Source organism: Meriones unguiculatus, chromosome X (genome assembly GCF_030254825.1).
Source record: "Meriones unguiculatus strain TT.TT164.6M chromosome X, Bangor_MerUng_6.1, whole genome shotgun sequence".
In the NCBI taxonomy this organism is placed as follows: domain Eukaryota; kingdom Metazoa; phylum Chordata; class Mammalia; order Rodentia; family Muridae; genus Meriones; species Meriones unguiculatus.
The window spans coordinates 136,348,013-136,359,268 of NC_083369.1; the positions used below are offsets into that span (position 1 = coordinate 136,348,013).

An 11,256-nucleotide genomic window follows, 5' to 3' on the forward strand; every position below is an offset into this window, starting at 1 on the left:
TTAGGTTACATTTTAGAGAATAGATTTCTTTGATATTACCTAGGTCCCTGAAAGAAATTTATATGTGTACAATAGAAATACAGAAAGGCTAGGACATAAAACACATACAAGTATAATTTTGACCATGGTCACTGATAGATTACCTATTGATCAGAGAGAGTATGTCAGAAACTTTAAGCTGAGTTCAGCTGTGAAAAGTTCTTTTAACTGTTCCATAAAAATGAAGGTCCCGGGCTATGCATGGTGTCTCACACCTGTTACCCCAGCACTTGGATGGCTCAACATAAGGATCACGACAAGTTCCAGACCTGCCTGGGCTCCACAGCAAGTTCCAGACGAGGGCAAGTTCACATAGAGTGTTTCAAAGCAAAACAAGGGCTGGACAGAGATGGTAAACACCGTCGCTGCCAAGCCCGAGGACAGGAAGCTGATCCCTTGAACCTACATCATAGAAGAAGAGAACCAGCTCCCACAAGATGTCCTCTGGTTTCCACCTACATGCCATAATGAATGCACTCACACACACACAGATACATAAGTAAATAAATAATGAAAAATAAAGAGAAACACTGGTCCCTTATGGCTGGGAGTGGGAGGGACTGGTTCATTTTCAAGGTAGAAAACTGAAATAATGCATTATGTCAAACAAGCACTTGAGACCACATGCTGTTCCTTACTCTGTAGTTTCTCTGCTGGGAACTTTTCTCATGGAGAATGCTACCATTGCTCTGAAGAGATATTCTTCATCTGTGTCCCAGACATACTAAAAGAAAAGGAAAGAAGAAAGTATATGTGAATGGGATCGGGGGGAAATAGTCCATTTAGTAGTATGTTCCATCACCCTTCTCATTCTCTTTCTCCTCCACCTCCATATGGTCTCCTATCTGGAGCCAATCGAAACTCACATTCTTAGACATTCAATAATTCCAAGTTTCATATTTCCTGTTGCACTCTCTTTTCTAGACTCTGCAACATCACTAGCCTGTCAGCAAACTTGATATTTGGACAACTCATCCTTTTATAACATGAGAATATAATTAAGATTTAGGTTCATACTGAGATGGAAAAACATTTTCTTATTACTGCTCTCACTTTCTTCAAGTGGTGAGGAAGAAACAGTAAGTAAAAATAGATTGGTTTCCTTCTCTGTACAATAAAGGTATATTCTCTTTTCCTAAATACCTTCAGGGCCCCAACGCCTTCTGTCTTTGCCTCCAGCCCCATGCCTGAAGCTACAGACATCTACCACAGCACTACTCACTTTTGTGTGTGGGGGGGTGTGTGCTGTAGCATGGTAGTTTTTTTACTCGCTGAGCCATCTTACCAGCCTCATCAACTTAACTAGTATTATTGAAACTTTCTCCAGTCACTTCTGCTTCACCCCTTTCTCTCAGTCCTGTCTAACATTGCTGCACTAAAATGCCATCAAGAATAAAATGTAGTCTCTGTTTACATCATGTGCAAGTGCTAAGTGTTCCTTTTGTTTGTTATGTTTTTTGAGACAGGGTTTCTCTGTGTAGTCCTGGCTGTCCTGGACTCTCTTTGTAGACTGGGCTGGTCTCAAACTCACGAAGATCCTCCTGCTTTTGCCTCCCTGAGTGCTGGGATTACAGGTGTGCACCTTCCATTAATCTTTTAAAAATATTCTTATTACATTTGTACTTTATTTACTGTGTGCCTGTGTGTGTGTGTGTGTATGTGTGTGTGTGTGTGTGTGTGTGTGTGTGTAGATGTCGAAGGATAACTTGGGGCATCACTTCTCTCTTTTCACCCTGTGGTCCTGAGGATTTGAGGATTAAACTCAGGTCATTTGGCTTAATGTCAAGTGCCTTTACCTACTGAGCCACATTACTGACCTCTCCAATATTTTAAAGTCAACTTCAAAAACTTACCATTTGAGAAGTTTGTACAAAAATGTGATGTGCTTTAATTAAATCCACCCCTTCTTCCCTCCAACTCCTCAAATATCCCCACTTTTCCCTCCCAACTTCATATTACGTTTTCTTTTATCTTATGAAAGTATAATAATATAGTCTGATAAAATAATTAAACACAAAATAGAAATAAATTTGATTTATATTTGCTGGGCAGTGGTGGTACACGCCTTTAATCCCAGAACTTGGGAGGCAGAGGCAGCAGATCTCTGTGATTTTGTAGCCAGCCTGATCTATAGAATGAGTTCCTAAACAGCCAAAGCTACACAGGAAAACCCTGTCTTGATAAATAAAACAAAACAAAACACAAACAAACAAACAAAAAACTGGTCCAGTTAAAATAGCAGACAAACATTAGTCAGGACTGGGAAAATAGCTTACCTATGCTTGTCTTGCATTCATGAGGTCCTGGGTTTGATCTCTAGCATCATACACACATACACACACACACACACACACAGAGAGAGAGAGAGAGAGAGAGAGAGAGAGAGAGAGAGAGAGAGAGAAGCAACAACAGAAAGCTTATCCACTGCCAAGCAGTAGTACAAGCATACAATAAATAACCTTAGCTCCCAGGAGGAAGGGGTAGGAGAATCAGTGCAAGCTCAAGGCCAGCCTGGTCTATATAAAGAGTTCCAGGCCAGGCAGAATTGCATATTGAGACCTTACCTAATAAAAAAAATTATACATAAAAGGCTCAGCAGTTAAGAGTATATACTGTTATTCCAGAATACCTGAGTTCAGTTCCCAGCACCCACATCAGGTGGGTCATAATCACCTGTAATTCCAGCTCTGGGGGATCTGACATTCTCTTCCATTCTTCGTGGACACACACACACAGAGACAGATAAACACACACATACACTCACACAGAGACATAAATAAAACTAAGTCTTAATTTAAAATAAGTATATACATATATTACATATTTATGTACTTTTATATCTAATATTACAACTGTGTGTACATTTATACACACACATATATGTGCACATACACATACGTATGCCAAGGGAAAAAGCCTTGTCATACGGGGATGTGGAGACAAGGTTCAAGTTTTCAAAACTGCTTTATGTAACACAATTTTCCCCGTTTATTCTCAACCACTCACTACTGATCAAGCACTTTAAGCAAACTCATTCTACCAGTGATTCACATTTTGTTGTGATCTAGCTTTGGGAAAAGATCAGACTTGAAGACTCATGGTAAGGTCCCTTATTCAGAGAAGCTGTTTATTTGAGGAAGCCCAGAGCTAATAGAAAATAAATTTGAAATAAACCGGCAGGTTCATGAACTTACTGCTTTATCGCCAAGAGCTGTTTTGATGCTAAGTCTTACTTTAAAGGCATTTTCTGCATCTTCCAGAGAGGAAAACAAACAAACAAACAAACAAAAACAAAGAACAGTGAGTTTGGATAAACTGTGAGAGAACAGAGCCTGATAAATCCCAATGTTTCACACAGCCCTGACGAAGATTACAGAGAACTACAATTGATCTGCCCCAGTATCCCTGCAACTTTAAGGGAAATCATATTAAATCATTTACATTTTTCTTTCAAATTTTTAAGAGTCATAGGTTCAACTCTCAAGCCACATATCCAAAGACTTAGAAAAAAAAGTTTTTTCACTCAGTGACTTCTCAATCATTTAGAAAAGTGTTAATTTACTTTTTAAGTTTCAATGCTACATACCTGGATGACAGAGTTCAGCATGAATAGTAGTCACTAGGAAAAATAGCAGCCACAACATTCTTTCAGAGTTGAAAACAGAAGACAAACTGAGAAAAAAATCCACTCTCCACTTAAAGCTGCTTTAACCATTCTGTGACCCGGATTAGTGTATCAGAAAAATCAGCGAGCCACTATCTAAATGGTTTAATAATTAACACCCATCAGTTGGGTTAATACTTCCATAGATGCAAACCATCCCCTGTCAGTTATTTACAAAAATCTATTTGAGAAACGGGTTAGCTGTTTCTTTCTCAAACTCTACCTCAGAAGACTGTTTCCTCTGCTGACATAGGCAGAACCCTCCCCCACACCTCCTGTAGTTGTCTGGTTAAGATCAAGGTGAAAAGCACTGAGTCCTCCCTGGAGGTTTCCTTCCTCATAAACTTTGTGCCCTTTCGGGCTCATCTATTTGATTCACAGATAGGCCATCATATTTGGGAAACAAATATAATTCCTTTTCATCTCTGGTGAAAAAGGGCACACTTCCTAGACTGTTGGTTGGTAAACAATCCCCAAGTCAAGGACAGTTGTGTTGAATTTCAGGTTCTGGCTGTGTTGTGTAAAACTCATCATTAATGATATGAAGCCTCACTGTCCAATATTCTGATGAGTAGATGATTATGATAATGATAATGATGACGATGGCACCACTATGTACAAGTGAATGCTAACCTCTTCTTAAAAGGGAACTAGAGCTTCTACAAAACTGTAATTTACTTTAAGTTGCCAGACGGCGATAGTGATCATACTGTTCGGTGCAACTGTTTAACAGGGACTAAGACTTGCTTAAGGTGAACTAGGCTCCCTGGATGATTTCTCCAATCTTCACAGTGCTTACAATCATGTCACATATAAGGTATCCAAGGGCTGCAAATTAAAGTCCCTGGCAGCAATGGCATTAGTGGAATGGCAGCCCCTTTCCCAGCTACACTGACTTAGCTTAAACCTTGTCATCATCACACTGAGCCAGTTTATCTGGTCCTAAGAGGTCAAAACTGAAATTACAACCAAACCCTGAGATACTCTGAGGACTAAGATGCTAGGGATATAAATGCTCTCCCCAGTGAACATTCCACCAACCAGGCTGGCACAAGTCTCCTGGGGTCTCTGGCTGGGCTTCCTTTTCTCTCTCCTGGCACTTCCTTCTTAGAAAGTCATGAGTTGGAAGATTAGACTTGATAGTTCAGATTTTAAATAGGACATTTGAGTTTTTAAAGCAACAAGGAGGAAGCTATGAACAGGGACATTTCTGTGACACTTTGAGAGACAGAGTGAGGGTGGGCTTTTGTTGGAGATGGTCCCTGTTAGCTCAACCCACCTGAAAAAGGCTTTTACCATCTCTTCCACCTTGGCACTAAGAACACTGGGAGAGGAAAAGCTGTCCCAAAGGAAGAGGCAGCCAAGCCAGCCCAATCATTGTAACAGTGCAATGGAAATTTTCCAAAGGAAAGTGCTGACCTAACTACTCCCACTCTGAAAAAAAATCAACTAGATGAAGTTATCTTGAGAAGGAAAAGTCAATACCGAGAGAGATACAGAGATTTACTAAAGCACTTCAGTGAGGGCACAGTGACATGTTAGAGACACAGACATCTGATTCGATTTGCTTTTAGTCTTCCATTTCATAAAAGTAATAATTTCCCATATGTTCTTACTTACAGGGATGTGGCTAGGATTGCAATAAAAGTAACACTCAAATAGCAAGTCTTAGTCAGTGCATTTCATTTCCAAAGAGAAAAAAAAGTCTCTTCTGAACAGTTCTTGTTTCCCCGTGATTTTTTGTCTCATTCATACATAAATAAATGAAAGAGACATTTGATATATTTTAATCAGTGACACACATGTTTTATTATCTTTCAATCTTTTTCTCTTTTTCTTTTCCCCTTTCTTTCTTAATGTTCTTAAAGACAAAATATCACGTAACCCAGTCACTGATTAAGCAAGTATGACCTTGAACTCTTGATTCTTTGCTTTCATCTCCCAGGTACAATTACAAGCATGCATCACTATACCTGACAACTCTGAGTCTTCTCGTATGTTCCTATGAAGTATTGTTTTGACTCATTATAGTGGAACCTGCAGGACAAGGTGGTATGATATTGAAACTTGAACATAGACTTCTCTCCTTAAAGGAATGCTGCTAGTCCACAGAATCTGACTAGTTGCTTTAAAAATAGTGCTTCATGGAGTAAAGGTAACTGTTTAACCTGTACATATCAAAGAATATTTTTCTTTTTTTCTTATTTTTTTTGGATGTCTTGGGTGTGTGCAGGTGTATAAGTGGGCTCATATGTGTGAGTGGGTGCATTGTGTGGTTTCATGAAGACCAGAGGAGAATGTAGGATGTCTGCTCTATCACTCTCTTCCTTACCACTTGAGACACTTACATACAGGGAGGTAATATACTCATACACGTAAAATAAAAATTAATACTTATTTTTAAAATTTACAAGTTCAGTTTACAATTTCTTGCTATTCCAGTGATTATCTTTTTTTAAATAAAAGATTTATTTATTTTATGTATATGAACACCGTTTGGGTGCACAGCAGAAGAGGGAATCAAATTCGATTACAGAGGGTGGCGACCCACCATGTGGTTGCTGGGAAATGAACTCAAGTCCTCTGGAAGAATAGCCAGTGCTTTTAACCGCTGAGCCATTTCTCCAGCCCCTCCAGTGATTATCTTTAAAAAGTGTTTTCTCCAGCAAAACAAAAACAGCAATCCAAAATAAGATCATTGTAATATAGACTTGTATAGGTCCTTCCACACAAGTAAAAATACAAAAACACAAATTCTGTTCTGAAACATTCTTCCAGTTGTTGTTCCAGCTACTTGACCATGGTATTTGCTTCCACAGGATGCAAATCCTGAATGGGATTCCTGAGAGGTTTTATTTGCCTTTAAACAGCTCAGCCATTGTTCCAAGGCACTTTTCCTTTGCTTGTTTGTACAGATTTGTAAATGGCTCATGTAATCCACTCACTTTTTGTTTTTTCCTTTTCCAGTGTTCTCAAAGCGCTTGGTTCACACTTGAACACCCACTTCTTCCTCCACATGATTAAGTACCTGGTTCTACAAAACTCAAGCACATGCTCACATGCTCATTTTTGCATGTCATAGCCCAAGAGTATCTCAAGCTTGCACAAAACTGAACTGACAAATTTGAGCCGAAAACTGAAATTCTAATAGCTTGACACCTTGTAGATGAAGGCAGTCACATTAGTGACTTTGCCAGTTCATTTCTTACATCATTACTCAGAATTAAACAATTTCCAGTATACTTGATCAACAAGGCACACTAAAAATGTGAAATGCTGTCTATCCCAAGTTTTTTTTTTTAATTTTATACAATATCTTTTGATAATACTCTTTCTTTTCTCCCAAATCCTCCCAGGTTTTTTCCACCTCCTTACCCATCCAATTTTATGCTCTCTTTCTTTTTCCCTCTGTGCCTCTGTCTCTGTGTCTATGTCTCTGTCTGTCTGTTTGTCTGTCTCTCTCTCTCTCACAGAAAGAAAGAAAGAAAGAAAGAAAGAAAGAAAGAAAGAAAGAAAGAAACCAAAACACAAATCAAAACATTAATCCCAGCACTCGAGGAGGCAGAGACAAGCAGCTCTCTATGAGTTCGAGGCCAGTCTGGTCTACAAAGGGCATTCAGGACAGCCAAGGCTACACAGAGAAATCCTGTCTTGAAAAAAAAAAAAGAATAAGAAAAATTAAAAAATCAAAACAGACAAAAACCCAACAACAGCAACAATAATAAAGCAACCACAAAGGAAATGAAAACAAAAAGCATGGATTCCATTTTGTGTTATCCACTTACTCCTGGGTATGGAACTTGCCTAGAGTGTGGTCCCATACTCATTTCAAGGTGAGAAAATCGTATACAAGAGTATTAAAAAGCTCATCAAATTTTGTGAGTTAATCAATAGCTATAATCATGATGAACTTTGTCTTCTTTTTCACAGGTTAACATTTTTGTTACTCAGAGAAGGTTAATCACTACTGCTTGGAAATAAAAATTAATTCAGGAAAACCATTAGGTAAATAAAATTCTGCCAACTTTTCTAAAGTAGAATTTTTTTTTAAATCAAGGTCTCTCTATGTAACCCTAGCTGGGTTGGAACACACTATGTAGACCAAGCTAGCCTCCCAAGTGTTAGAATTAAAGATGTATGCCACCATGTCCAACTTTAAGACAAGAATTTAAATGACAATTTATTCAATGACCTTGTATCTCTTCTTGGACTTGGAGATGTTATAATAATGAAATTCATCTACTAAAAGCAAATTTTAACTGACATTTTGTCCTATATGTGCATGTTTCCCCTGTTGCTCAGGTGTGTTATAGAAGAATTATGGAGGGCCATTGTTTTAGAGTTAGAAGCTTCATGAAGCCAAAAAGTCAGGCCATAGAAAAATGGAATCACTCTTTCAAAATGCCACTGACTGCACTGGAACTTTAAGGAAGACTATAGAGCTCAAAAGACAAGCTTTTCCTGAGAGCCTGAGGTTCTAGTTGAGTTGGAACACACAATAAAGCAATTGATCTGCTTTATTAATCCTTACAAAAAGTACTCTAAAAGCATTTGATGTAAACCAACTGAGATGTGTGTGCATGCGTGCACGTGTGTGTATTGATCTGGTCTCTGTTTCCATCTTATAACAATCAACTGTTTTGCTATTTCACAGTGCAAAGGGACTTTTTCCTTCTTCTTCTTCTTCTTCTTCTTCTTCTTATTATTATTATTATTATTATTTATTGCTGTTTGTTGGTTTGTTTTGTTTTGGATTGGTTTAGTTTGGTTTGGTTTGGTTTGGTTTTTTTGTGTAGCCTTGGCTGTCCTGGACTCACTTTCTAGACCAGGCTGGCCCCAAACTCATAGATATCCACTTGCTTCTGCCTCCCAAGTGCTGGGACTAAAGGTTTGCTCCATGACACTTGGCTTCACTATGCAAACTTTTATGCTGTCTGGTAGAAGGGAAGGTGACCCAATTCATGAATCAAAAATAAGTCAGTTTACATCGATTAATACAACTGTTGTAATTTTTGTCTGTGGACCGTTTTAAGAATTTTATCAAAAAAAAAAAAAAAAGAATTTTATCAGGGGCTGTCCAAGATGACAGCCACAGGCTCGTTACTGTATGTGAGGGGCACAAGATCTGAAACTCTAAAATTGGTGAGTGGGGGGCATAGGTAAGCCAGACATTGACATTGAGGCTTCCTGGTGAGAGGGGACAATCAGTGAGCTGGGACAGTTTGGATCCAGGTCACCTGTGGATGTCTCCTAAGCCTGAGAGTGACAAACATTTGGCCTCCCTATACTTTCCCTTGCCCCAAGCATGGGCCTCCCTACTTGGCTGAGGCAGCAGTGGTTGCCCCAAGCACAAGCCTCCACGCTTGGTGAATGAGAGAGCAGAGGCAGCTGCCCCAAGTATGGGTCTCCCTGCCTGGTGGACAAACAGTGGACACCACTGAGCTGACAGATCTCCTACACTTTCATTTTCCCCTACAGGCCCAAATCTGAGAGTAGAGAACAGGGGGAACCCCTGTGTTTGCCGATTAGGCCTGTGAGCAAGTGAGTGCACCTTCAAGTAAGTGCGTACAGAGCCCAAGATCCAGGGTGCCTCTATGCTAGCAGAAAGACAGCAGATCCCTCCCCACCACACCCCCACTATGGGCAACATAGGGATCCTTGGGACAGTGTTCTCAACAATGAAGCACTGTGGGTCTACTAGTGGAGTCCAGGCAAACAATTCCTTGAGCCAAGATGCTATGACCCAGGCAGATCTGAATACCTGAAAGACAGTATAATTGTCCTGTGGGCCAACTAGGCATTCAGGGTACCTGCCCAAATGCATTGTGTCCACGAATGGTCCCAGTCCCCCCACCTGCGATTATGCTCCACCCTTCCTGGAATGTACCTGATCTAGCACCCTGTCCATCAAGGAACACTTCCATGCACACTCCTGAGCTTGCACACATGTGTCTTTGACCTTCCTCCCTTAGCTACAGCTAAAACACCAACATCCACTCTCGAACCAGTGGACCTCACTCATCTTCCTAAGGAATATTCCAGACACCAGAGTCAGATGGACCCATTCTGAAGTACAGACTCCAGGAACAAACAGCAAAGGTTCTGGATAACCAGGTGGCTAGAGGTTGGCTTAAGAATGTAGCCAACAAAAATCAGGACATCATGGCTTCACCAAAACATCAAAAATCAATGGATATGCTAATTCATCAGAAACACAGGAAAATTATCTCAAAACTATGCTTATCCATTTATTAGAAGCACATAAAGAAGAAATGAAAAAAAAAAAACTTTCAAAGAAATACAGGCAAATACAGCCAAACAAATAGAGGCACAAGTAGAGGCACATAGAGAGGAAATGAAAAAAGCTCTCAAAGAAATACAGGCAAATACAGCCAAACAAATAGAGGCACATGGGGATGCACAAATAGAGGTATGTAGAGAAAAAAAAGAGGCCATCATGGAAAGACAGAAATCCACATTCAAACAGATGAAGGAAATGATACAAGATATGAAAATAGAATTAGAATCAATAGAGAAAACACTGGAGCTGGAGAACTTGGAAAAAAGATCAGGAACCACAAAGGAAAGCATCACCAACAGAATACAAGAGATGGAAGAGAGAATCTGAAAATACAGTTGCAGAAATTGATACATCTCTCAAAGAAAAAGTAAAACTGGAAAAGTTCCAAACACAAAACATCCAAGAAAGGACACCATGAAAAGGCTAACTGTAAGAATAATAGGAATAGACAAAAAAGAAGATTCCAGGTCCAGAAAATGTTCTCATGAAAATCACAGAAGAAACTTTCCCAACTTAGAAAAGGAGATGTCCATAAACACACAAGAGTCTATAGAACACCAAATAGTCTAGACCAGAAAATAAATTCCTCATGTGACATAATAGTCAAAACACTAAATCTACAGAACAAAGAAAAAAATATTAAAAGGCCAAGTAACGTACAAAGGTAGACCTATCAGAATCACACCAGACTTCTTTTTTTTTTTTCTTCTCACTGAACTTTATTCAGGAACCTTGAACAATCATCTGACCCTGGGGAAAGCCAGCCCACAGCTTAAATAGCCTCTGGGTAGCCAACCCCAGCGTGCCACGTGGGCAATGCAGATAGGTCCACATACATGGAAGCAAGCCAGATCCTCAGCCTTAGCCAAATGTGGAGTTGTTCGTGACAGAGAGCACTCACCATCGGGAATGTGGAAGGCGGCTCCAACTTTAAGGCACAGCATTCCGCAGCTCTCTACAGTTCCCCCTTTTTGTTTTAGACGCATCAGGCAAGAGTAGAGGTCTGATCTCTGATATTAGATATAAATTGGGACTTTGTACCGATGTTCATTTAGGTGTCATCCACCCAAAGAGCATCAGACCCGTCTGATACCTTTTTCTCAGAGGCGGGACCTGGGGTATCAACCCGCATGCAATCAGACATGCTCTTCTCTGGGTCCAAAGCAGCTGACCCTGAGTGCAGTGCTTAGCCTCGCATCCTGAGCTTAACATTTTAGCTTTTTATGGTAGCCAACCATGCTTGGGGCGAATG

The 11,256-nt window shown here is 39.9% G+C and overlaps 1 protein-coding gene across 2 annotated transcripts in view; it reads right to left on the reverse strand.

Annotated features, from left to right (window-relative positions):
- Cltrn (collectrin, amino acid transport regulator) overlaps positions 1 to 3,780 on the reverse strand; it is a 28,186-nt gene extending 24,406 nt beyond the window's left edge. The window contains exons 1-3 of one of the 2 annotated variants that reach the window (XM_021628659.2): positions 3,626 to 3,780; positions 3,234 to 3,292; positions 678 to 763 (exon numbers count right to left, since the gene is read on the reverse strand). In XM_021628659.2, the coding sequence (XP_021484334.1) occupies positions 678 to 763; positions 3,234 to 3,292; positions 3,626 to 3,683 (203 nt within the window). In that variant the 5' untranslated portion in view covers positions 3,684 to 3,780. The remainder of the gene's footprint in view (positions 1 to 677; positions 764 to 3,233; positions 3,293 to 3,625) is intronic. The other variant, XM_060374956.1, reaches the window with a different exon arrangement.
- Between the last annotated feature and the right edge of the window lie 7,476 nt (positions 3,781 to 11,256).